We start from the raw sequence: 27,459 nt of genomic DNA, 5'->3' as shown, positions 1-27,459 counted from the left end.
CAGGGTTATAAAATTCTCAACTTTAATCAGTTCAAAAAGTTCACAACAAATGTAACACCTTGAGAAGGGAAATTTGCCATTAGAGATTGGGTACTTATTTGGATTTATACATTCTTTTCCTAATTAAACTCGTTGGCAATTCATTTGCTCTCTGGACAAAAAGCCTTTTGTTTATTTGGACAGAACTCAAACAGGTACAAATGAAAAATGCAAAAATACAAAATTAAATGTAAACCCAGTTTTATTTTTCATTTTGCTCTAAAGGTAGTGTCTTGAAGCACTACTGCATGGTAAACAATCTAAATTAGTACAATTCCAAATCTTCAAAGCCTTCTGAGTTAAACAGGAGTTGTTATAAAGATGCAACCAACTAAGAACCCATAAATACCTCCGCCACTTCCTTAAAACATCCCATTAATGAAGGCTCACAAATGAGCAACAATCCTCTTAGAGGAAAACAAAACGCTGATGTCGACTAGGCGACAGCACACACGCGCACACACCCACAACAAAAAGAAACAATAGAATAAAAGGAAAAAAATGTTCCCATGGTATTAAAGATGCTATACAATTGGGATGATATGCACATATTCAGTTTTGCTTTCCCTAAAAAAAACCTCCTGCAGCAGCCAAACCCCTATTTTTTTTTTTTTTTTAGGTGAAGCATAACTCATGAGCAACAGATGCTGATACATGAAGCAGCATCTCTCGACCTTCATTCATTATCCGTTAGATTCACATTCCCCCACAATGCTGCGGGGCACCAAACAAGCGGTGCGTGCGCCTCTAAAAGACCACTTCCTGTCTGTCACGCCACAGGTCTAGAAGCCTCTATGCCAACTTGACAGATATGCCGTTTTTCACAAAACCCCTGCTCAGACTGTATATATAATATATTTATATATAAACAAATATAAGGGCAAAGAGAAGAGCTGGGACAAAGAACATGGTGGAGGTGGAGGGAACAGAACAAAAACAAGATGGTTAAGTCGTCCTAATCGTTACAACCTCATCATGCAGGTCTTGTGATGGGCCAGAGACCAACGAAACATAAGCTTAGATTGGAAAGATATTACACAAAAAGTCTCCATAGAAAACGCAGATTATGTAAAAAGGGCCACAGGCTGACGCGGTAATCATTTACATATGGTTGGCATTGTTTTGGTCAACAAACATCCAATGGGACGACCCGCTCTGCAGAGGTTGAGCGGCCTCCCGCCACACTCAAGTGCCTCTCTTGGGTTTTGTTGTGGTTGCTGTGGTTAGGGTTTGTTTGTTTGTTTGTTTGTTTGTTTGTTTGTTTGTTTGTTTGGAGTACTGTACAGTTTGGTTGAGCTGCCGCTCAGTCACACATCTCCTCAGGGATCTCGTGCGGGTTGAGGATGCCCGGGACTGACATCTGGATCTTGTGTTTCTCCTCCTGGGCCTGGCGAAGGGATGCCTCCCTCTCCTCCAGGAACAGGTCTGAGGTGTCCTCGCCTGCAAACTCCTGGAACAGCAGCAGAGAACAGAGAAGGAAACACTGCGGTCAGCTGCAGGGTTTACCATGTCAGACTACATCTGCAGCCAGCCACTTTTCCTACTGCAGGATCCTGACTGCAGCTGCAACTAATTTCCATAATCAATTCATTTTACAGTTAACGGATTAGTCTCTTTTAGTCCAAGAAATGTCAGAAATGTAAACTTCCCAGAGCCTCAGGAGACATGAAACCATCTAAAACAGCCTGACAGCTGACCAATCAGTAGACCAGAAAACACAGAGCACGTCCTCTGTCACTCACACACAGTTTGACAATAACAATAAGCTGGCACAGCAGCCACATATACTTAGAAGGACAACCTGGCCATGCAGGAAAATGTTATTTCTGGAAACAACAGCTAAGCAGCTAACTATGTAGTCCCTGATAACCTCTGTGTGAAGAGACAAAGCCTCTGCAGCGCGGACAATAAACAGCAAAGCCGCAGCTATGCAGGGCCTTGTTCAGTTTTGTTCAACTTCCCAGCAAACAAATACACATGGACACACAATTTAGATATCACACATGACATCAAACACAGAGATCTGTGTGTGTTTTCGCCTCAGAAAGGAGATAACACGCTGTATTAAAAAAAAAAAAGGTTCCTCTATTCAAATTCATTATCATGACACCAACGGTAGCTGATAGCATCCAAAGGGACTTATGAATGAGCAGAGCATTGGACATGATTTGCACACTTTGACAAGCTCACCTTAATCTGGACAAGGAAGTCCCGAAGGTGCTCCTTGAAGGCAGGAATGTCCTGGTTTAAGCTGAACAGCCCGGTCACAAACACCTTCACCTGAGCACTAACACAAGCAAAGAGCACACAGAGGCACAGCCGTCATAAACCGACGTGCATCACAGAGATGTATGTGTGTGTGTGTGTGTGTGTGTGTGTGTGTGGTGTTCATACTCACTCTTGTAGGTGAGGGAAGGCAGTCTTCAGCAGGTTGGCCACGTACTCCTGGATGAACACCTGGTTGTTGGTGGGGCTGGCAGGGTTTAGCACAGTGGTGATCTTGCCCTCCTCCACCAGGTTGAACATGTAGGCCAGGATGGACGCATGCATCGTTAGGCCTGCGGGACACGCAGCGACACGCACAGCTTTACTCAAGACAGTCTGAATCACTCATCTTTAGCCACTTTCTTTCTAAGACGCTCGTATCTGTGTGTTCCTTGGTGTCCCTGCAGCTCACGTGCGTGTGGACTCACCGGCAGTGTGTGACGTGTCGGTGACCACAGAGAAGATGTGTTGTAGGATATCACAGAAATACGTCTGGTAGAAACTCTGAGCGGCGGCTTCCTCCTGGGCCACATTCTGCAGCAACGTGTACAGAATCTGCAGACCTGGATGAGCAGAAACAGAGGGACAGCTTCCTGTTCAGTCCTCACGTCCTCACACAGGAACATTATACCTGTACATCACTGCTGGGACTGAAGCATGACCTGACGAGCCAATGTCAGCGAGCGCTTCTGAACGTGGCTGAGGCGAGGTATCACAGCGCACCTGCAGTGTCACATTTCTGCCGTTTAAACAAAAATGTTCTTGCTGTTGAAGATTAACCCCACCCGTGACGCACTGTGTCCTCACGACATGATAAAACACAGCCCCCAGATTGTTTCACATCATTTAGCATTCATGCTTCAGGCACTGTTGCTCAATGTGAACATGAATATGTGCAGTAAAATGGGTGCGTGCCAGCAGCCATACCAGTGTCAGCCACATTCCTCATGGTGTGTTTGAAGGCCCAGATGATGGAGTCCAGCACCAGTTTGAACTGGGCAGGGGGGATGGCGAGGAACGCAGGGAAGCAGTGAGAGTTTACAGCTTGGAGTAAGTAGAAGAAGTGGGTCCTGTGCTCTGGATACTCCTCAAAGTTCTAACAGGAAAAAAAAACAGACAACAAGTTTACTAATACTTCTACTTACTAATACATAATTTAACACGAGGGACTCGTCCCCCTCACTTTCATTGTTTCAGGCTGGTTCTCCAACTAAAGTCTCTCTGAACATTGTTCTTACTGCGCATGCGATTGGATGGAAATGTTGATACTCTTCATCTGGATTGCCCTCAGTTATTACCATGCCTCACAGCAATTTAACATACACGTCTAGCAAGCAGCAGCAGGTGTTGAGGTGTGGAAGACATTTTAAGCCCTGGGTTTTGTCTTCCAGGTGACACAGTTCAGGGATGAATTAACCGACCATCAATTCATCCTAAAAAGACACTAGAATTGGTACAGACCTGAGGTTTTGTAACAGATTTATTCATCTATTTACTGGATTGCAACTGCCAACTGTATTTACAGGATGTACGGTACATGCCTATAAGATGTAACCTGTCACACGTCTTTGAAAGACTGCTGTCTTGTCAACTGATATCTAAAATCAATGCATACATGAAACAGTGACCCAACAGGTCGAAGTGCACAAACATAATCAGTCCAAAACAGCACTGTGATAAACAGACTGCAGTGAAGGCCACACCATGTAGATTGCTTATCGATGCACAAATGAAACCTGCTCATTCAAATGTTAGTCTTCTTGATGACCATCATTTCCTGGATAACTGAAATGATGAGTCAGTTAACTGTGTCTGCTCGATCACTGTGCCTTACCTTGTTGATCATGTTTAGGGTGCACTCGAAGACGGCATCAAAGATCTGGGGTATCTCGCTGGTGATGTGTCCCCCCAGCTTGTTGACGATGGTTGCCATGGTGCTGAGGACCTCGGGCTCACGGGCAGCAGGGACATTGCGCTGGTAGTCGATTAGGACGGCGTCCAGCAGCGGTGGAACAAAGTTCTCCCCTACCTGGAAAACAACAGGAGGGATCAGCGGGGATCAACACACCAACAACAGAGGGGGAGAAAAACAGGAGCATCCACCTTTAAAGCTCGGTGCTGGAAAGAAATTCAAGTGAGCCTCAGCTCTGTCAGGCACATTACAAAAGGCGTCTAGAAACTCCCAAAAATGACCAGTCCTCACCTGCAGATACACTATGAATACTGAAGGTCAGGTGAGTCATTTAGAGGAAAGACAGTTGACACTGCCATCGCGTTAATAACACGTTAGCATAACAGATTCACCGTCTCTCTGGCTCCGCTCACCTCCCCTTCCTTGTCCTACGCATGAGCACAAACGGCACCTGTTGCAGATTGGCTGGAAAACGGTTGTGTGGCCGCGCACACACATGACAGACAGTTAGTAGACCGTGAGGAGATATCAACAATCTTTCTCAGAATGACTCACCCCACCTTTATTTGTTTATTTGTGCAGATGAAAACACAGCTGAGGGCGGAAACGGCCAAGTCTGCCACGAGCAAATGAAATTGTTGTGTTTTATCTAAAAATATCAGGACCAGTTCGACTTCTTTTCTACTGTCAGTCGTCACTGATTGCCACAGTGTGTAGTATCTCTAGAGGACGCACAGAGTAAAAATACATCACTGCTGTTTGCTCAAGACTACATTAACTTCTTTATTAAAGTATGTTGTAATATACATATTCTTGTCGATTTAGAGTGGAGTGTTCACCACCCCAAAACAGGGCTAATGTCCCTCAAGACAGCTTGAGAAATATCGCGTTGTCCTCCGCATTTCGATGGATTTCAGAATAATGGCTCACCATCTGTGGGTCGTTTGATCGGCTGACCCAGCCGGAGATCAGTTTCAGCGTCTCTCGTTTCACTGTTCTCATACTCCGGATCAAGGGCTGTTTCGTCACCATCTCGCCTGTAACACAAGGAGGACGCATACATATTGAAGATAGAATATGAAGAAAATGTCCTCACATTTTGTGTAATAATGTATTGTTTTCATGTGAGGATGTGAGTAGGAGTTTCCTCTCGTTTGCTGCACATTATCACTATGTAAATGCTCCTTTACTTCCCAGAGCACTAAGATTATGTTCAAGCAATGGCATGAGAGACACCAAGGTACTATAGCTCTAACTTTAATATTGTATCTCCACTTGTACTAAGCCATTTCAACATTTAGGCCATTGTTGGCGATGCTGCAAATCACCGAGCAGGACTGCTTAATGCAATATTAGACTTGCAGAAATTTTCCATTAATGTGATGAATTTTCTTAATTTCTCTCCGATTCACTGGATTATCATCTCTACAGGTAAGGACACATTATCAGGTGTGGTGAGCCGGGCTTCAATCGTAGTCTAATGACTTGTTTCCTTTCTTTTGAAAAGCCATTTTCTATGCACTATATCAATTTGATAACTTTGTCTTATTCTATAAAAAAGGCAGCTGACCAACACATTATCCTCAGAAAGGTCTGGTTAAGCTGTGAACAGGATTTCTTCCTCCTGCATAGACTGTCATTTCTGTCTTGACCAGTGCGAATGCAAAAATCTTAACTGACAGACCTCATACGGCACTTCTCCTCCCGTTTAAGCACAGACAGACTCAGAGATGAGTCACCAGAACAGGCGCATGCAAGAGAAAAAAAGGACACAGTCCTGCCGGCCCACAAACAAAATGCCACTACAGAATGACAAAATACTAAAATGCTACTGTGCGACGAGTGTAAGTGCAAGTGAAGGCCATAATAAAACACATCCATTGCAACCACAGGACCAACCAAAAAAAGACAAAATGATAGTTTGTGTGAGTGAGCATTGCTTAATCTTTCATTTCCAAACTCTTTCAGCATGAAACACTAACACATGGTATGGAAAGAAATGGGGTATTTTTCAAAACTGGCAACATACTGAGGCCATGCTGTTTCCACCGGTCTAACTGCAGTGAACAGATCTGTGCACGAGGTTCAACAACCCAAACAAGACCCGCACAAACATTTATGGACATTTCTGTTCCTGTCCTAGAGACACAATGGAGACACTTAAGATGTCAAAGTGGAGGAACATCACTGAAAACCGACGGAGGCCAGTTTGATGACAGGGAAAATGGTGCCGTAGTGATTTACAGCAGCTCCAACCAGGACTCTGACTCATCAGCGTGGAAAAGCAGCGTCTAGAGCCGGAATATTTCACACCCAACTCCAAGAACCAAACCAGAGCTGGTGATTGTTGCAATAAGACAGTTTTGGTGAGTTTTATTTTGTTGAGTTTGATTGAAGTGGGTTTTACGATGAGTTAATTTGACAGTTAAGCTCAAAATAGGTGTGCGAATGTTTCCTTTCTTGACATTTCCTGAGTTTATTTTGTTTATCTTTTAGCTAAGAGCGCTTGTGAGGGATAGGAAACTTGCATACATCTCCAAGCTGAATCTGCAGGGGGCTTTACTGCAAGAGTATCACCTCCTTGGGGACAGAGTGGTATTATGAGACAGGACGGGCCACAGGTAACTGGTTATCATGCTAATTTCAGGAACTATCTCTGCAACACGAGACACAGCTGTCTTTGACACACCGTCAGAAGTGCTACTTGTTCACATTCTCTTGATTGTGTTAATGTTAGCGACACTCACATAGTATCACGCATGTATAACAAGCTTCATGTATGTGACACACATGCTGTGAACAACACTGAGATATTATCAGTGAGCTGTATGACCACAAACACACACCTCCCTTACCGTTTGTCTGAATGGCAGCAGAAATGTTCTCGCTGAGGCACTTGTACACGTTGAGCATGTCAAGGTAAATCCGTCCCAGCTGGATGACGAAGGGGTGTCCCACAGCCTTACAGGCTCTGACGTTGGTCTTCAGGATGCTGCCCAGCTGTTTCACAGTCTCTGGGTCCTTCAAGATGTCCACATTCTGACGGAGCAGCAGGAGGAGGGATGCAGCAGATTATAGACTCACTGTTCTTGTTTGTGTGTCATAGACATGTAGACTGGTATATTGGATAACGTGTGTCTGTTTGTGGTAGTATAGTGGCCTCTTACCTTGGTGGCCTGCTGGATGATGCTGTCCCACACTTGATTGGGCAGCAGCATGTATTTTTCTATCAGATGCTCTTGAACAGCCTGATCAGTCTGGGCCCCGATCATATAACCTACTGCTTCATAGAACGTGTGCACCTGAACACAAACAGGAAAATCTGTAAGCATGTAAGCTTGATTGGGCAAAAGCAAACTTTCCAAGCTCAATTCTCATGAACATCCATTTACTGACCTGCTGAGGCTGAAGGTCACAGATGATGGTGTTGATGTTGTTGAGGATCTCGTCGATGAAGGGCATCACCTCTCCGACCTGCACCTGGATAAAGTGGCGCCGGCACTTTTGGGCGATCTTGATGAAGGTGTCACAGGCCATGTCCTGAACACCATCATGGGTCTCTGATGAAGGAAAGTCATGGAGGGTGATAGTAAATTGCATCAAAATGAACAAAGTCTCAAGACATGAGACAAACACAATCAATGCATTCAAGTTTAAGAAGCTACTAATAAACCATCTCTCTCACCATGCATGAACTCAAAGAGTTTGTTGACCACAGTTTTGAGGAATTTCCAGTGGGCTCTGAGAAAGCGTGGATACTGGCCAACAATATACATAATGTTGGAGGCTATTATAGCCTTGTTGTCCTTTCCTCTCTTCTGCTCACACAGACCCAGCAGATCCTGAGACAAACAGAGGGTTTTTCTTGTTACAGATGTACATTATATACACGTCAGACCGTAAACGTTTGGTAGATCTTGGTAGAGCCTTACAACAAGCATCTTGGTCCTCTTTCAACCACAAGTTCAGTGCTTTTTCTTACATACCTTGATGACAGTGACCAGGAACCTCTTCTCATCCTCTTCGTGCATGGCCCCACTGATGGATCCGATGGCCCAGCACAATGTGTTGAGGTTCTTCCAGGACCATTCAGTGCCGTTCACCTGGTTGTGAAGTTTTTCTGTCATGATGCGTTCTGTGTCTGCATAGTCCAGGTGAGTCAAGTACACTGCAGGATGACAGAACACAAAGCAGATTTGCACTCATCAGCATGTGAACCAAGTAAACTTGTAGCAAAAAGCACATTTCTATGCACCTGTGAACAAGGACAAAATATGCGCATGAAAAAAGGCACAGTGAAATGTTTTGCCAGTGTGCTGACACTGATCAATATATCCATAAAAAAAACATTTGTACCAGCAGCTGGTGCTTTATGGCTATTATTTTATGACCCTGGAGTCAATATAATCATTATAATTGTTTTAGATTGTTTAGATTGTTTTAAATTGTTTAGATAGCAAATGTTATAAGCAGCCATTAGAGTAGATAGAGCAGTAAGAATAAAATCAAGGATTTCTCTACACCCATCTATGTTCTTACTGCTTATCTTGTTCAGGGTCATGGGGGGCTGAGTGTATCCCAGCAGGAACACAGTGATCTATGAGTTTCCATTCAATCTAACCTGCATGTCTCTGGACTAGAACCCCACGCAGACACAGGAGAAGAACATACAAACTCTACGTGGAAAGGCCCCCGTCAGCAGAGCTCTATTGTCTTACAATATTTCCTCACTGTTTGTGGTCAAAATCAATTAATAAAAATGGCAAGTGGCCAAGAAAAAGTCGATTTGGATAATGGCAATGGCTGTGGACTTAGATGGTCTCATTACTAAATCATACCAAGGGTTTCCCTCATGTTCTTGTAGAGGTTGATGGAATCAGTGTCCTTCATGAACTCTCTGACCACCTCTCCCTGGTCATTCTCCACCACCAACACCTCCTCTGGCTTGGCCATCCGACTTACCATCAGCAAACGCACCTGTCATGAGAGATAAACACCTGTCAGCACGTACACTCATCACAGAGCTGCCTCACTGCTCTCACACATATCAGTGTGCAACCTGTACGGGCAAAAATATTATAAAATAAGCTACAATGAGGTGGCAGTCTAAAAGCTACACACAGATATTGAATTGAAGATATTATCACCACAGAAGAATTAAAATCTGATGCTATTTTGCTTTACAAGTTGCAGTTTTTCAGTAACATAACTAGCAACTCTTTTGGCAGCAGTTGACCAGCCACCTGTTGCTTGACCAGTGCCAACTGATTCTAGTATGACTGCGAGCTAAGACTGTAGGTTCCATAAACTGAAACACTTCTGCGCCCTTAAACACTCAAGTGCTGTGCCATCTTTGACTCGTAAATAAGAAATGTTTCTTAGAAGAAATCTTTGCATTCATAAATTCAACTACCACAATGCAAATCCCAAACACTCGATGATGAGTTTGTCATCTTAAGGCCACGTTGTTGTTGTTGACACCCCAACAATGCATTCATTCATCTTATACCATGGGTTTAGTGATAATATATATCAGGTATAACAGGGACGCAGTCAAAGCCTGTGTTTACAATTTTCTGCAACATGTTAACAAGCTAACATCTAATTACAGCAATGAGTGACTTCAACATTTCTTTTAACCTATTTGGAGAATGTGACTACTTTGATGACTGAGATGCAGCTGAAGAAAGAGATCTTGAAAAGAAAAGGGAGAACAGCACAAGGAGTTCACATCAGGAGACTTAAATCAAATAGAGTTTGAGGAAGATGAGATCAACACACGCGCACACGCACGCACGCGCGCGCACACACACACGCACGCACGCACGCACGCACGCACGCACGCACGCGCGCGCGCACGCGCGCGCACACACACACACACACACACACACACACACACACACACACAATGAAAAGGGAGTTAATGCACTGAGAGACCCGGCAGGAGGTTCATGCCGCTGTAGGAGTCTGAGGTATTAACCATCATTTGACTGAATTCAACGTCATGACTCACACCAGATTCAAGACCACCAGTTCAGTGTTTAAAGTCGTACTCACACTGCCCCTCTGACCTTACTGATACTTTGTATCACACAGCGATCATCTCACATTCCATTCACTGACAGTGCACATGGTCTATCACTTGGTTGTGAAAATCTTGATATTGATGTAGGGACAGTGACATAGTTGGATAGCTAGTTCGTCTTGTTGTTAAACATATTGTCAAATTATATTTACAGTTTGCCGACGGTAGGCCAATGTTACTAACTTTGAATCTTGCTAGCATAAGATTAGCTTTCTCGCTGATAGCTGAACCAAAGAGTTCTATGAGTTGTGCGGTCTGGAAATATTTCTGTTCCCAGGTTGTATCTAATCTATTTAATATTTGTTCAAGGTATTAAGACAAACCCTTGGATGTTACCTTGGAGAAACGCAGGAATGCCCTTCAAGGTGTTGATAATCAGCAATTAATGGACTCCACATTTCTAAGCACAGAATACCATTTCTGCCACTAGGGATGTCTCTATCAAAACAAAATAGCGTGGGATTGTGGGAGTTGTTGCCTTCATTGTTAAAGAATCACCATGGCCAATGAAAATCTATCTGACATGACTTGGGCAGAAATCATGTTCATGGACAAGGGATTGTATTGAAAGTTTGATTCACGTTATGTTTAGTCATGCTCGCTGACTTCCTCCCTCACTCTCTGAAGTGTCATCTTGTGTTTCCCCTGTTCATATTGGAGGTGACAAACTCAGTAAAATATATATCATAGGTCTAGTCGTTTTGGTCATTTTAATGCAAAATGTTACACACTGTGCGTTAAAGTCGAATGTACTTGGCTGTGTATGGTACCTTGGAAAGTACAGGAAGATAGAGCTGTCGGCGTGGTGGCACATCAAAGTGCTGGTTGCCAGAGAGCAGGGGGGACGTGGACGTTGAGAAGGGACTCTCTCTGTAGAGCTCAGCAGCAAGATGGTTCCAGTACTCCAGACAAATTTTGAATATCTCAGTCTCTTCCACCTCAGACACCAGTAGCATGTAGTGGAGGGCCTGAAAGAGAACAAGAGACCAGTTCGTCCACGGATGATCCACAGGGGACACTTTTTAGACTTGTTTATGCTTCAATATTTTCTTCTGTGCAGCCTGTCTAGACGAACCATTACACCACTGTCATGTGTCCATGCAACTAACAGTGTTTTCTTTTACCTCCATTAATGTTTCTCTGAGGTTGAGCCGCTTTTCAATGAGCTGCCCGTGCTCTTTAAGGAAAGTACAGAGGAACAGACTGAGGTTCTGTATGAAGTTCTGCTCGTCATCTTTGCCGTTGGCGTAGGCCAGCCGAATGTTGGTGTTCAGAGGCAACATCTACAGGAATATGGATCAGATTCAAATCTTAGTAGGTTTATGACAAGAAGTCTGAATTTGAGCATGGTCTAATCCCAGCTGATGATTTAACCCACCTGTTTGAGCTGACACATGGTCAGGGTGAAGAGTGTGACAAACTGCTCCTCATACTGGCTGACGCTCACGCCGGCGATCTCTGTGAGACACTTCAGTGTCACATTGCGAAACATGGGCACGTTCAAGAACTGGAAACAGTTGAAACAGATGATTAGTTTAAGACAATTTTGGTTAACCACTTATGTGCAACAGTAGCAATTATGTTCAGTACTTTTAAACTTGGCATATGCTTTACTTCATCACTGCTAACACATCCATGTTAGAAGGTTTGCTCAGTTTATTGTATCTCAGTCCTACAACTCAAGTTCACTACATGACAGAGTTTGCATCTGTGTACACACCTTGTACACCAATGTGCTGATCAGTTTGGTTTCAAAGATGTACCCCAGAGGAATCCAGTTGAGAAAACGTAGGAGCGTCTCCAGAGTGGCGTGGACCAGGGGGGCATTCTGGGAATTTTCCTAAGGTGCAACCAATGAGACAACAAACAGCTGAAAAACAAACACTGGTGAGGAACCAATGATGAAGATGGTCCAACAGTGCTAAAATGTAAGAGATGAGGATTCACATACCATGACAAACTGGCAAAGCTGGAATATCTGGGAGAATTCATTGCACATGCTGAAAGAAAAGAGAAAACATTGTGGTGTGACATACTTTATACATATTTTGATGCAGGTGAGCTGCATAAGATCAACAAACAACAAACAAACTACACACAGACCGCAGAGAAATTCCACTGCACCCTGCAGACGTTTGCCATCGTGTGCAGAATAAAACTGTATAGAAAAGCATATTTGAACTCGAGGGGAGCGCACAGAGAAAATATCAACTTGTACAGCTTTCCCCTCAGTCACAAGACTTCAGCCCTGATAAGCATCTGTGGGAACAACTGAATAAAGAAAGGGCAAAAGAAACTGTTGCTAAACCTGGAAACAGGATGATGTCATTAAACACAGAATACAGTCAACTGTCTTTGGCAAGTGACAATTGTTAATTGATATGAGGAACAACAAGCTTTTTCATTTTTGACATCCTGCCTCACATGGCCAAACAGACCAACTGAGCAGCTCATTTACTGTATACTATATGTGCCAGCTGTGCACTTTCGAGTGCACGCACAACTGCCTGCAATTAAGGCAACACTGAAATTGTAAATCACTTGCATAATACTGATTGACTAGTCAAATGTAGTTCTGTGGTAATAAAGGGTCAACAACAACAAGATGTTAACATCCAGTGAACATGCAGCATGCTGACCTGTCTTTTAGGTGCTTGGCCTTGACCTGGGTCATCTGGCCACTGGAGAAGTCAAAGACCTCCTCGCTGAGCAGCTTGAGAATGACCATGTTGTTCTGACAAAGGCTCTCGCTGGTACGACTTGCCCCCACGATGTCACTGATGAAGGTGGGCCAGTGTTTGGGCCACTCCTGTTTCAGGATCTACGGACACATATTGGTGTTATGTGGCTCAGAAAATGACATTTTCCACTGAGGACATGTGATCTGAAAATGAAAAATTGAGGGGATGAATCTGTGACTCTAGCTAAAAATACGACTCCTCTTTTCAATCTCAATTCAAGCCTGTGCCCCTGTTTCTGCTTTGTGGAAGACTGTTTAACTACAAGGATAAAGTAGCAAAACAGCTGAAATGTAACCCTGTGTTTATGAAGTCATATGATACAAGCAAAGCCCACACTACTACAAACCCAACACATATGTACATAAACATTTTAAACACAGCCTCTTGAGGACAAGTGTGGAATCTGGAGCTCTACAGTCCCTGAAGGCCAAAACAATGTTAGCTCAGCTGACGCAGGCAGTGACTCATTCTCACTGGCATTAATGCAAAGTCACTCATGTAGCCAGTGAGCCAGTCTTGGTCTCCCGCACGCACGGACGCACGGGCGCACGCACGGACATTGTTTTACATTAAGGGGCAATACTCAAACCATGGAAACCAATAAGTCACCGTGGTCTAATTTGTCAGTCTCAAGGCCTTTCTGATATCCATCTCAATGACTCACAGCAGTGTCCTGAAGTGGTGTGCACTAGTTTGTTGATCAGACAGCACAGGGCAGTGAACAGCTCATTTCTACTGCCCAGCTTTTAAAGGATTCAGCGCTCTCCTGGAGTGAGGGTCCAATGATCACTGACACTGTTTGTTATATAACATGTTCTCTACTTATAGTGTGTATCATGGTGACAACGTCTTGATCAAAAACTGCTCCATGACCAATGACTTGAGATGTTATATGCTAATGTTTCCATATAAACAAATGCACTGCTTTTCTTGCAGTTTTCTCTCTTCGAGATGATCCTCTTTCAAATTAGAAGCTCACGGTGACAATTTCTAAACACCGACTGCCTTGCCTGAGATATGCAAAGAGAACTAACAGGCAGTCTTTAAAGGATTCATGAACTTAACTGACATGGACAGTTTTAGAGTCAGATAGTCCAATTAAGAGTGACATCTTCAGGTTAAAAAGGATCACTACAAAAGCTGAGGGAAGCATCAAGACAGATGTAAGACATCCAAAGCCACGCTGCTATCCTGAAACTCTACGTAAAAAAAGACTGTCAGCATATCCATCTCTGTTTCTGCTGCCTTTCACATACAGTGTGCTAAACTGTCGACATTAGATGAAGTGAATGTGGTGAACAGAACAATAAATTTTTAATCTGTTAATCACTGCATTGCTCTGCACACACGCTCTTACTGTAGCTACAGAAAAAAAATCCACACCCAGCAATGACATTACACAACGGAAGGCTTCATCTCTTTACTATAACTCATTACTTACAATCATCTTCCCAAACTGCATTTAAATCATCTGCCTAAACCCTCAGTGAACACAGTGATGAGTTTACATGTGAGAAACTAACCAACCACACTGACTTGGGAGTTTCCAGCAGCAGTCACAATGTTATATTTTGCTTAATACACTTTGTAATACAAGCTAAAACCATTTCAGTATACAGTGTAGTGTACTCTGTACCAGTAAAGTGCCTTAGTGCTCGTCAGTAGCTTTCAATAGTCCTAGGCAATGAGTAGAATATGAGTAGCTGGCCAGAACTGAGCTTCCTGCTCCGGTGTGCTCTCTTGCTGTCAATGTGGATAACTTCATTGAAACTGTTCACTGCCACTTCTTTGTGCCTCTCCACAATTCACTCACATGCAACACTGTGGGGTTAGGAAAACATTCCAGTGTTTCAACAGAGCACAATGAGGTGTTTCTAACAGCTGGGGTACCCACAATGATGGGTTACAATAATGGCCAGGCTTCATGGAGACAATACTGATCAATTGAAAAAGCTTTGCACACTGGCTTGATGCATCCCCGTTAAAAATCAAAACAAGGAAGAAAAAAAAAAAAACACTTTGATTTTTAACTTCATACTAAAACTCAGAGTTTTCTGAAAATGGTAAATTTGCTAACAAGATTCTTTCATTTGTCATTAGTACTGAAGGCTTACCTGAACAAGAATCATGTTCAGCTTTCCAATGTACACCTTTTCTTTCTAAAAGGTTAAAAAAAAGGAGAGAAAACAACAAGGGATTAAAGAACGTAAGTCATACCGTCTCAGTTTCACTTCACTTCTGTCATTTCATCACATCATTAAAAATTGAATTTGGAACAATGGAAAAACATTTGGAAATGTAATATGACAGAAATAACAAAATGAAGGGTTTGGGGCCTTAAGCCAAACAGCGAGACAATTAAAGGCAGTTTGACTAAAAAGAACAGCATGAAAATGTAGAAGAATCAGAGGACGTCCATCATGTTGCGTTTTGTCACAGGGGAGTAAAGACGTGTGTTAGTAAACGATGCTTTCGGACTGGTTGATTTAATTTGAAAAGAAAATTTGTGAATCTAATGTACGCTAATACCACAGCCTTCAGAAAAGATAACACTTTATTAAGTGATGAAGTTCCACTAATGCTAATACCTTCTTTCACACTGCGGCAAATTATGGTTTTCAAGCCAAATGAAGCAGAGTGCTGTTCTGGATAACAGAACCCTTGGACCTGAATGTCAAGCCTCGCTTCAAATCCAATTACTGTTCATAAACAGGTAACTTGGTTCAATAATAACCTTGGAGGTGTCTGTCCAGCTTGATTTAAAGACCCCCTCCAATGAAGGATTCAGACAGCCGGGGTTTGATCGTCACACACTGAATGAACCAATCCCATCAAACTGTGGGTGGGGCCTTGGAGGGGTAGCAGAGGAGAAGCCAGCAGCAGCTTCGTATCAGTATTTTGCAACCTACATGTCACTATTTTCAGAGCGGTGGCACAGAAGCATTCTGTGTTCGGTTGCAAATTTGCAAGAGCAGAACTAGTGAGCTTCACGTGTTTCCAAAGGATCTGACAATGTGAGGTCGACAGAGCAGCGCGCCATTTTGAAATCTTACACAAAAACAGATGGATTGTGCCACAAAAATTATATTCAAGTCTGACCCTGGTCCAATGCTGAGCCGGTGGATATAATTATATAAATGATACAAATAACAGTCAACTGATATGTGGGCCAAGACTTCCTCTTCTGTCAACGGGTCATTGTTTACAGTCCAATTAGCACCTTGACTTTTAAACCTGACATTTCGGCTACTCTCTATAAACTGGTATCTACATATGACTGCAGACAGATTTTAAAAAAGCTAAAAAATGTCCATATGTGGATTTATCTTTATGGGGATTAGATGATGGCTACAGTTGTTTCCTGACAAAAAACTTCACGAGGTAGTTCACGCAGAAAGCATATCACGGTAAAGGTCATCCTTACAAGGTGCTACTATAGCGTTAGCAAGATTAAGGTTAGGATATTCAAGTGCAAGTATGCTTGAGCTGCAGGCAGAGGGGTGGGTAGAGATAGAGGTGGGAACTATTTGCATATTTATAGAACCATGCATACTAAACGAGTTACAGCCAAACCATTGTATTTCATGAAGGGATTTTTTTTTTTTCATGCAAAAATATTCTAAATGTGTAACTTTGATGAACAGAGGTGAGCTTTTAGGGGTCTAATCAACACCAGGAGAGGAACTGCTTAATGTGTTGTAGAGTTGTAAACACCAAAAACATTTCTGGAAAGCTGCTTTTTCAGCACGAAGTGGAGAGCAGCTTGAGACAGACGGTTAGATTTTGCTGGCAACAGCACTCTATTTTTTATACATTAGCCTTACCAGACCTGACCCTTATCCACAGCTAACCTCAAGGTAAAAACAAACATGTCTGCCTCCTCACATTTATTGGTAATAGTGTCCTCTGTCTTGCTCGTTTCCAATTGTAGTTCCATTTTAGTTTTCAACGTGCGTTCAAAGTTTCACTCTTGTTTCAACAAGTTTTCATTAACAGTAAGAGCACTGCTAATATTAGGTATGAAAGAGAAAAACATCGATTCAATTACAGCTCATACCTTTAGTCATACACATGTAACCATAATGGGTTCCTCCTTCGAACACTTGCGTTATACAGCAGAGCGAAATCCAACCAAAGAGTCTTTCAATTGCAATATATTTCATTTCAAAGCAGAGTCACATTAGACAGCTGTGTCTGATCACTTGCTGCCCCTCTCATGTGAGTGATGCATGTTTGCAGGTGGAGTGCTAATCAGACATTAACAGCAAACAAGTGATTCATTTTAACTCTTTTTTTTTGCCTACAGTTCAGTATGTAAGTTTAGTAGAGGAAAGAGACCAAAGCTGTGTTCTCCAGAGGAAAGGAATAAAAAGCTGTTGTCAGTGTAGGTTAAACACAATCGTAACAACTCAACCCTCTGGTTGTTGGAGTGGTCAAGTTGGCTGAAAACACTTTCAAAAGCAGCTGAAGTCACCATCTTTGGTCTGGACGACATAGCACTATGGTTACCAGCATTACTCATGGCTGTGCTGAGACTGGCTGGATGAACTGACTGCTTACATGCTGCTCCAGCTAACAAACAGAAAAACAAAAGGAGATTCACTCCGATTCCTAAATGTGGCTGTCAATGTCAAATGGCAACTAAATGAATTCCCCTCGGATGTGGTAAGTAAAGACTTCGACCACATCAGTGCTGATAATGGTAACCTCGACACTAAAACGTCTGTCAAATGAATTTGAATTTTAAATACTATGGAAAATACTATGGAAAATAACCATTTCAAGAGTACATCTGGGCCATTTCTCATGTTGTTCCAGCTTAAACATTAACCAACATCTCATCTGAATAGTTTTAGCTTCATGCAGCTAAGTTGTTACCATTGTTTTGTCTTACACTAATGCACATATACAGTTACTTAAAAGTTCACTCACCTCCACATTTGATGCATCCGATGAAGTCTTGATAATGAGACCAACAACATATTTTTTTATACCTGGCAAACACACAAAGACACCAGAGGGATACTGTTAGCATGCACCAATAAAATACAGAAGTCTAAACACATCCTGACATGACGAGCTGCCTAGAGTAAGTTACTCAGTAGCCCTAGCAGTCTGCTGGCTTATAACTAGCTGAATTTGACAATCTTATCGCAGTACATTTGTTCTCTAAAAAAAAAGTGTGGCCCTCCATTTACATACACTTGCAAAGCCTGTTGGTAAACACATGGATATTGGCTGCAGCTGCCACTGAACTTACATGGGGCAAAAGTTTTGGTCAGTTCAGTGGAAGTTACACTTCCCCAGGTGTTTTCACAGACAGCTAAGATTGTCAATGTGAGCAGAGCATCTTCAAAAATGTGTTTTCAGCTCCCTCGCACTTGTTTCTAGACTGCTTAAGTACTCAATTCTGAAAATTATGTGCTGGGGTGTAGTGAGCGGAGCCGAAAACAAGGCAATACTCTGACACAAGGGGGGAAAGACATACTTGCCGGTCGCCCTGCACTGGGTTTGCCACTTGAACAAAATTCAGGCATCTACGGTCAGAAGTAGGGAAGTCTTAGGTCAATGAAAAAATGAATTTTGAGCAAAATTATAGAAGAGTGGAGGGAGGCAGAATCAACTTACACATAAATTAATTGTGTTTCATAATCATCGCTCTTTGCTCAAACAAAAATCTTTTCAGGCAAATTTTCATCCGACTGTTTTCAGATTCTTCAAAAAAATGAAAATCTAATGCAAAAACGTCTTAAGCAGTACGTGGTAACAAAGGACAATACATTTAGTTTTAAAAAGTGAGAGAATAGTAAATATTGAGATAAGTGAAAGCATAATTGGAAATTAGGCAAAAGTGTAAAAATGTAAAACCTTCCATTTTTGTTCTAACCATATACAATTACTGTCCTGAGGCAATGCAACACATGGCAGCATTGGTGCTTCGTGATCATTGATGAAAATCTTGAGTTCTTTCAAAGACATCTAAATAAACCCCCCATGTTTAGGATATTAGAATTTCTGACTTAAGCTACTCTAGATAGTAGAATACTTAATTGATTCTTTAAGGGAAACTGCATTGTCCTGTCCCTCTTGTTGTACTCCTATGGGTACATATGATGAAGAGGCTGAAAGAAACACTAGGACTGTCTTATTTTCCTACAAGGACAAATACCAGAGCAATTTGAAAGATACTGTGACATCAAAATTGCACAATATAAACAACAAGTGCAGTCATAACTAATGTTCTTCAGCTTCTTTAAAGATGCCCTTTCAGAAAGCTGTTCCCTCTACAAAACAGCTGCTCAGTGCAGAATCCAACCTGGCTTGCAGCGACCAGTGCAAGCCAGTCAAGAAGAAAACAAACCAGCATGCTTAGTGGGGGAGCACTCCTCAACTTGGCAACCGCACGCCACAACATTTAAAAAGGCAGCAACACTGACAGAATTAAAACGCTATAGCACAAATTTAAGTGTTACCTTCACACTGATTCCTGGGAAGAATCTTCCATCTTGTTTTGATAACCGTTTCCAGAATCTGAAGAGCATAGTACTGTAACATGCAAGGAGGGACAAGCATTAGGATAAAGCTATTATAACATTCAACAACAAGCACTGTGTAATTTCAATACGAACCAAAAACAGTATGAAGTGGATCAGCCTGGAATAACTTGCATTTCTAAATTGGATTGGACTGAACCACATCTCATGCAGATTTCATAGTATGCAGAGCATTCACTTGTAGTTTGGTTTTTAAATCTCTATAAGCAGCATTAAGCTGGAACACTGCAGAAGTCCTGCTGTTTCTCCCAGCGTCACACCAGACAGCAAAAGACAGAAGGAAAATACAACAATGCATTAACCAGCTTTGGCTCTGATTGCTCCAAGTGTGAGTCTAATGGTCTAGAAGAAATAACGAGGTCTATGTTAAATGCTCTTTTACCGAGGCTACACTATGTAGGGTTGGGCATCGAGAAGGTTTTTCTTCTAAATTAGGAGTGGGTCCAGTGTGTAACTGTGAATTTGTTCAGAAAAAAAAAAAAAATCAGATTTGGCTTAGTGACACCTGAAAGCAAAGTTTGAACCTGCTATGCCACTGTCTACCTCACTGGCTGTGCATGTGTCAGCACACAGTTTATAGGTTCTTAAAGTATGACGGAATGAAGCGTACAGTGAGACCAACATTTAAAAAAAAAAAAAAGAAAAAAAATGCTCCTCTCTCATTAATTTAAATAAAACCACTTTGCTGACACAGAAGGGGTGCAGCAGGGGTGCCAATGCAGAGCGCTCCAGCAAAAACCTTTACGTTGTCCCACATAAAGATTTAACTTTTGCTGCAGCGCAAAATCATCTGGTTAAGCTGCTTCAGTGGTCAGTCACATATGTGCAAGGGCACATTCCTTGTAGATTAGTTTGTAATATGAAGACCTTATTTCTAAAGATCATGGATGCAAAGCCACAAACCACTGTGCAGTCTGATATGCCTTCAAACTCATGGATCTATTCCTCAAATGGGACCCCATGGGTTGCATTGGGTGGTCTCACCAGTACCCGAAGCAACACACCCCCACAATTCAGTGTCTTGCATTCTTTTTAATGCAAGAGGGTTTTTGGTTTGAACGCCAACCAAAAATGCAGCATTTTCAGTGCCCTCAGTTGTCGTCATATCGTCCCAGAATCAACAAACACTACCACGTCTGAATAAAATGAAACCAAGTTGAAGACAGGGACACTGGTACGATATAAATACTCAGCTTGCTTTTTCTTCCTAAAAAAACAAAAACACAAAATATCTCATTTATGACAGCGATTTTTTATGAAAGTCTAAAAATCAGTTGAAAATAAAGAGGGTTTCTCTGGGTATTTGGTTTCTTTTTCTACTCAAACAGCATGCCGAGAATCTGAACAAGCACTTAATAAGAAGCAGAATCAATAAGAGTCCAAACTAATAAAATTTCATCGATACCCAACCCTAAACCGTGAGTCAATTTCACCAATACTAAAATACAGATTATGGTTCAAGTAGAAAGTATGCCTAAATAAGATCCCTTTAACTGGTGTGTCATAAGGAACAGCAAGACCAACTACAGGTTATGCCCTGTATAATTTCTGATTGCTTAATAGTAAAGCATGAAGAAAAAAATAAAAGAAAAGTATTTATTAGTTTTTTATCTAATGTTACTTCAACTGGCTGTTTCAGCTGTAGGGATCATCAATTCGAAAGCACATTGATTCCAAAAAATAATGAATGACATGTAGTAGAGGATGTTATTAAAGCAGGATTAACAATGTGCTACAGACAATGGATGCTGGAAGATTAAAGGTGAAATCTCCTTACAGGCACAATGACTGTGCACCAGTGACAGGTGTCACTTTGAGCGCTGCACACATTTCTGGAATGTTTTGTTTCACCTTTAACGACCACACTTTGCACAAACCACCACAAGAGATAAGAGAGAAATTATCAGCAGTTAAACTGCCAACTTTTAGCTGGCAAAAGCACATTATTAAAGGGTCTTGGCTGAAGAACTCAGGGGAAGAGAGAAGAGGAAGAGGATGCACTGTAAACGGAGAGGAGGGTGGGGCGGGAACAGAGCCATGATCCCTACAGGTGAAATTAAGCCATCAACAGATTGTCTCTCTACAATGGAGCCTACTGACTGCAGCCTGCACCCTCCCTCTGTCCAATGAAACAGATGCAATAGAAACGGATGAACAGAATTCAGTCAAAGGGAATTTAAAAAGGGTAGACCTTGTGGAGGCCTGCCGTCAAAGCCTAGCTGTGTCATGATGCACAGGATGACACACCCCTTCTCTTCCTATTACAAGCCATAAACATAATGGAACATTGTGATTAATATCAAATATTCACAGCTTGAATTCATTACATTTTTTTAAAATATAACTACTATAGTTACTAAAAAAAGCCAAATGTTCAAAGTGCTTTCAAATAATGCACTTTTTTAAGCTAATTAAACAAGATAAATGCAGAATTCAAGAGGTGTTTACCTTTTGTTCCCTCTTTTCCTCTAATGACCCCATTTTACAAATTTAAAACCAGAAAAAGTACTGTTGATATATCAACTCAGACATTAGTAATGAATGTCAGTGTTAAAAGCAATCTTACAGGCAAGCAAAAAAGAAAAAGGCAAATGTCACGTTGTGTACTTTGAGGAAGTTGTGGTTGTTTTGCACTTTACGTCATACTCAGTATTACGTTCATTTTCCATTATGGGTATTAGAGTTTTAGATTAGGCTTGATTATTTTACGTATCATAGTCAATTTTGTTCTGTTAAGACAACTGTGAATCCCTGAATGGCTCTGAAGACTTAATCACTGGGTTTCCTGTTCACAGACAGATTGCTTTATCAGCTGTATCAGAGCACAGGAGGGGCACAATGTACACTTGTAAGTCACAGCCCAAATCTGAGAACTTCAAATAACAGATGAGAGGGGCTAGAGACGGTAATGATTTATTAATAATCAATTTGAAAAATTAAGACTGCATTAACTGATAATATTGGAAATATTTTACATCAATGTGGATGTTTTTAGCAGCTGGACATAAGCTGAAAAGTTTTTATAACTGCAATAACTGATCAGAGTCCATGCTGTGGGCACAGCACCAGCATTTTTCTTCAAGACAAGAAACTGGAGGGTAAAAAGCATTGCTGACCCTGATGCTCAAAGTGAGAGTTCACTCAAAGTAAATGCTCTCACCTGCAGCGCTTTATCTAAGCAGTTTACTGTGCTTTTTTTTTTTTTTTTTTTTTTCATTTTAGCTCACTATCAGCTCACTATCTCACAAACCTGATACACCAAATCTTAAAAAGGATTCACAGTAACAGCCTGCACATACATCTGGTCCATGGCCATGCAGATATATCCATATATCTAACCTGTAAGGGGACTGGGACACACTTCATTTTTCTACTTGACATTGCCATTTGCAAGCTTTGCTTTTCTTGGACACAAAAATGGGTTTGACTTGCCCTAGTTTTTTTTTGTTTTTGTTTTTTTTAGTTTCACAAAATTTATGTGTAGTAAAGCGTGTAAGTTCAAGTATGTTTAAACTTTTCATTTTGTATGGTAATTTACTGAATAACAAGCAAAGCAGGAGCAACTTTTATAATGTATGAATCCACTACCAAGTTTGCTCCATTCTGCTCACGTCAAATATCTACATAACTGACATTTTCTTAACGATGGATGGATCACGAAAACTGCTTCAGATGGGAATTCATAGAAAGTGCAGTGAAATAGAGACCTGCATTGCTGCTGACTTTATAATAAAGAGCAACCTGGTACCCAAACTAATACAGCTAATAGGACTGGTATTATTAAGAAAGATAGTTAAATAGCAGGAGCTCATTCCCATTCAGACTCGACTGTGCAGAATCTTAAAAAGCTCATTTAGTATTATATGGTGCTGCCCCCAGGAGTTGACTGGTAAAGTCAATTATTCATCTGGTATGTTCTGATCCAGCAAAATTCATTTGATCAGAATCACAAAGGTCCAACATAGCTCAAGAGTCAGGGCATAGATCAGTTAAAAGATCCACCAGATAGCATGCAATGTTTTTTACAAATTGTACTTGTTATAGCATACACTTCCTCAAAGCACAAGTGAGTGTCTTTCCATCAATGCTTTTTGCACTGGAGATGGCTTACTTTGGTGTTCATGTTCTGGGAGAACTCCAGGATGGTGTCCACTCTCGTCCAGGCATCTGGGTGCTCTTTTAAGTGTGTCAACACTTCTTGTGCCATTCTTTGCTGCAATACAAATATGAACATCACTTTAGATTTAACACAACACAGTGCCTTTAAGAGACTTGCGAATGCATTGTACAAAACAGAAAAACAAATCTCTAGACTTGTCTATCATGGAGATATCACTCCTAGACAGATGCTTTTTACAGGTAGAACAAGAAAGGAAGATACAGTGGGGTTTAGGTCAGGTGTGGGATAAGAGGCCTTGTGGCACAGAAACACATAGCCTGTCAAAAATGTTGATCAAAAGCAAAGACACTTCCATTCATTCCAGGCAAAAACCATTGGACACAAACACACACAACACACTTAAGAGTCAGGTGGCCTATAAAGAACATGCATATGCTTCAAAACGTACCTGTGGTCCCACCCCATGATATAGACAGTTCACCACATTATCCAGCAGATTGATATCCAGTTTCTGGTTGAAGTCCAGCAGCTGCTGTGCTGCATGGTCTGCTAACATTGTCATAATTGCTGGCATAGAGCTCTGCAACAAGAGCAGCAGAGGGAGGGGTCATGAGTGCACATAACACATTCAGCGGGCAAAGTCATGTGAACTGTGTGTTTAGAAACAATTCCTAACAGCTGACCACGAAACAAAAATCCCCGAGACCCACCACTGAACTGTCATGTTAAGAAGTTAAGCTCATGGTGTCACAAGCTTGTCACTATTCAAATAGTAAACAAAGGACAGGAAAGTTTTGTCACGTCTTTTGTTGCAGCTGAGTTTGGAAAAGAGGAATCTGACTGAAAATTTTGGACACAGTGCTCTGATCTATGCCCAGAGTCAGGACTTGCAAGTAGGGGACAAACAGCAAAGACAAATTAACTCCATTATCACACCCTGTGGCTGCTAACACTAGGCTGTAGCTGTGAAAATGCCCCAACATTTCAGGTAATCTTTATTTTATTGGTGATAGGAGGGCTTTCACCAGAGTGGCCACACACTGCCTTGCAAATAAAGATTAACATTGATTTGAAAACAGTTAAACACACCAGTCATAAAACCACAGCCAGTAACACTGAAAAGAAACAAGACATTCAAATGAGAAATAAGCAGGCTACAGAGAGTCTGTCCGTCCACACTGCCTACTCTGATCTACTAATCAAGCACTCGTTTCTACGACCATATTAAGAAGGTTAACCGAGCCACGTGCCGGATATACCAGGCGACGTCACGTTGTTTACATCTGCAAGTGACGGAGTTCACTCCTCCAAACACCGACGGCAACCCAAGTAACATTAGCAGGCAGCAGTGGCTAAAAAAACTGAATAATGAATGCAGCTTACAACTGTGCCGACAGTTCCTTGCATTACCTGTAACGTGGCTGTGTAAACAGCGAGCTAACATGGCATTACTTCAGACAGAATGCTAACATTGGGTAGCCTGTCCGCTAGCTTTTCAGCTAGCAGTTAGCAGCTTGTCGCACAAACTGTTCACATGTGGTCCTTCGATGCTGACTACAACCACTCCCACCAAGGATACCAGTGACGGAGGGCGCCCATACATGAATTTTGTTCACTACCGTTGAACAACGATGTTTGGGGAAGTTGGCGCTGTGTGTTGCAGCGACACTAGAGAGACTGGCAGCACTTCGTCTCAATGGTGACAATTTCAGACGCTTTAACGTTACGTGACACGGACATAAAGTTAACATTGTCAACCGCTAAGTACCTAGCAACATCAACTTGACATCCGCTCACATCACGCACACGAATGATGCTGCTGTGGTGGGAGAGGCAAGGATTTAATCACACAGCGTTTGGTTACTTGTTCATCTGCAGTGTCGCACGTAACGTGACGAGATGCAGCCTCGGTTAGTTATGCGTCTAGTTAGGTTAAGTTAAAGCACTTTCTCTGACAGCCAACCTTAGCTAATCTTGTAAAGTGGCAAATGCGAGCTAGCAGACAGTCGAAGCCTATTTTGTTATACCACTGATGCTACTGCATTCTGAATTATGGTGCTGCTGAAAAGACACGCTGACGGGCTACGTAAACTACAACATAACACAACTTAATAGCCACACCAAAATGCATTTTATTCCTTGAACAGGTAAAGCCGAGACACGTTAATCACAGCATGGCAGGTTCGCACTTCACCCCAGTTACCTACCTAAAGTCCAAGGCTCTGACTGAAAAGAGCGGCGTTTGCCAAAGAAGCTACAAGATATAGTGAGTACTTCAGTATCACTGTTGATTAGGAAAGATTTCCTATTTCTGCAGCGTTGACTATCTCCAGCTCCAGCAGTGAGTGATGTCTGGCTGGGAAGAACCACTGATGTGGATTCCAAAACTACTATCACGGCAAACCCTGCAATATGTCACTCCGATACATTTTACGAAACAAAGTAAACCTTGATTCACTAATTAATTCGTTACTCTGATAATTTTCCAACGGGGCGGTGTAGAGGTTGTATGCCTGCGCCTCCTCTCCTCTCTCAAGCAACTAACTCGCAACCGGTTGAAACCGGTTCAGACTGGGAGATTCCATCTCGGTTTAGTTTTCAGCCGATGGCGCCGCGTAAAGTTTGGACTGGGGTTACGCCCACACCGCGTCGTGATTGGCTGCGGGTTTGGCGGAGACTTCCTAGTTGGCGTTCTATTGAATGATGGACCTGTCAGTTTATTTCAATTCGCTCAAGCGCCCACGCGACTACTCCGCCCGGAGAGAAAAAGAGGGCAGACTCCCATGCAGAATGGACTTGTACATGACTCTGCTTATCAGAATAGCGAATAAGTAAGCGACCGCTATTTATTACTACTCCAAAGGGTCAAGTTATATATTACCTTCATTAATGTACATGCCATATAGCGTCGCTGCACGCGCGTACAGTATGAGGCGTAAAACTAATGCCATCCGATGATTTTATCCACTGAGACTCTCCGTGAACGTTCAACTACTTTTAAACGTAATATATCCCGAAAGTAGAGTGGCCATCTCGTGCAGGTACACTTTTGTGTTGAATGATGTGATAAACCGCAAGTACCATTCATTTGCCTGTTGCTTGTAAGCTGGTAATTTTCCACCAGCCACGAGTGGGAGTGGTTACATGATCATGAACGCACGGGGTTAGAAAAGCGACCTGGAGGAGAATCTTTCCCGAATGGGCAAACAGCAACAAAGTGATCGGCGGACTTTAGAATCGCACAGTGTCAGTAGCTGCAGACAGTCAAAATGAAACAGCATGGTGTATATTTTGCTAATTGGGAGCCATATCCAGGGTGCACCGCTGTCAATTGAGGATGCAAACATGACAGCGTTTTTTTTTTTCTCCTTTGTGGTCACGTGGTCCAGCGCGCTACTTGATGGAAAAATACTGGATTTGGTGTGTAGTGGAGACAGTACACAACCCAGTAAAGTCATTCAGAGAGGATTTTTCGAAGGGCGTTTGAGTCTTTACCCAGCAACACTGTCTACCACTCATTTCTTTTATGTCTCGGCGACCCATAGAGACATGCACGCATCATTTCTGCTGTTTGAAGTAGTCTGCTGCTGAAATGCAGTTTGTCCTAAGTCACCTCATTTCTGTTTTCTGTTCAGTTGGGCCTGGGTTGGGAAGCAAATGTCCTTTTTTTTAATGTTTTAGGTAAATCAGTTGATGCAAATGAGTAATTGCGATAAAATCTGGCATTTATGGAACAAAGTCAT

The 27,459-nt window shown here is 42.1% G+C and overlaps 1 protein-coding gene across 3 annotated transcripts; it reads right to left on the bottom strand.

Annotated features, from left to right (window-relative positions):
- xpo1b (exportin 1 (CRM1 homolog, yeast) b) lies at positions 1-26,289 on the bottom strand. Of its 3 annotated transcripts, none has more exons than XM_076742870.1 (25): positions 25,924-26,289; positions 24,165-24,296; positions 23,708-23,809; positions 19,516-19,588; positions 17,975-18,036; positions 15,157-15,201; positions 12,941-13,122; positions 12,253-12,301; positions 12,022-12,141; positions 11,680-11,808; positions 11,426-11,584; positions 11,072-11,269; positions 9,055-9,193; positions 8,203-8,384; positions 7,902-8,058; positions 7,613-7,776; positions 7,384-7,518; positions 7,072-7,255; positions 5,147-5,253; positions 4,139-4,333; positions 3,232-3,400; positions 2,733-2,867; positions 2,438-2,597; positions 2,230-2,326; positions 1-1,489 (listed from the first exon to the last, which is right to left on the bottom strand). In XM_076742870.1, the coding sequence occupies exons 2-25, from the start codon at positions 24,288-24,290 to the stop codon at positions 1,343-1,345; spliced, it is 3,216 nt and encodes a 1,071-aa protein (XP_076598985.1). In that variant the 5' UTR covers positions 24,291-24,296; positions 25,924-26,289; the 3' UTR covers positions 1-1,342. The 3 variants fall into 3 exon arrangements, with proteins under 3 accessions (XP_076598985.1, XP_076598986.1, XP_076598987.1); XM_076742871.1 differs by lacking the exon at positions 25,924-26,289 and adding an exon at positions 18,531-18,579 and having other exon boundaries at positions 24,165-24,198; XM_076742872.1 differs by lacking the exons at positions 23,708-23,809; positions 24,165-24,296; positions 25,924-26,289 and adding an exon at positions 21,788-21,854.
- Between the last annotated feature and the right edge of the window lie 1,170 nt (positions 26,290-27,459).

The sequence above is a fragment of the Chaetodon auriga genome, chromosome 11, assembly GCF_051107435.1.
Source record: "Chaetodon auriga isolate fChaAug3 chromosome 11, fChaAug3.hap1, whole genome shotgun sequence".
NCBI lineage: Eukaryota > Metazoa > Chordata > Actinopteri > Chaetodontiformes > Chaetodontidae > Chaetodon > Chaetodon auriga.
The sequence above is the reverse complement of the archived record's forward strand: the minus strand, read 5'-3'. Positions and strand labels throughout refer to the sequence as shown.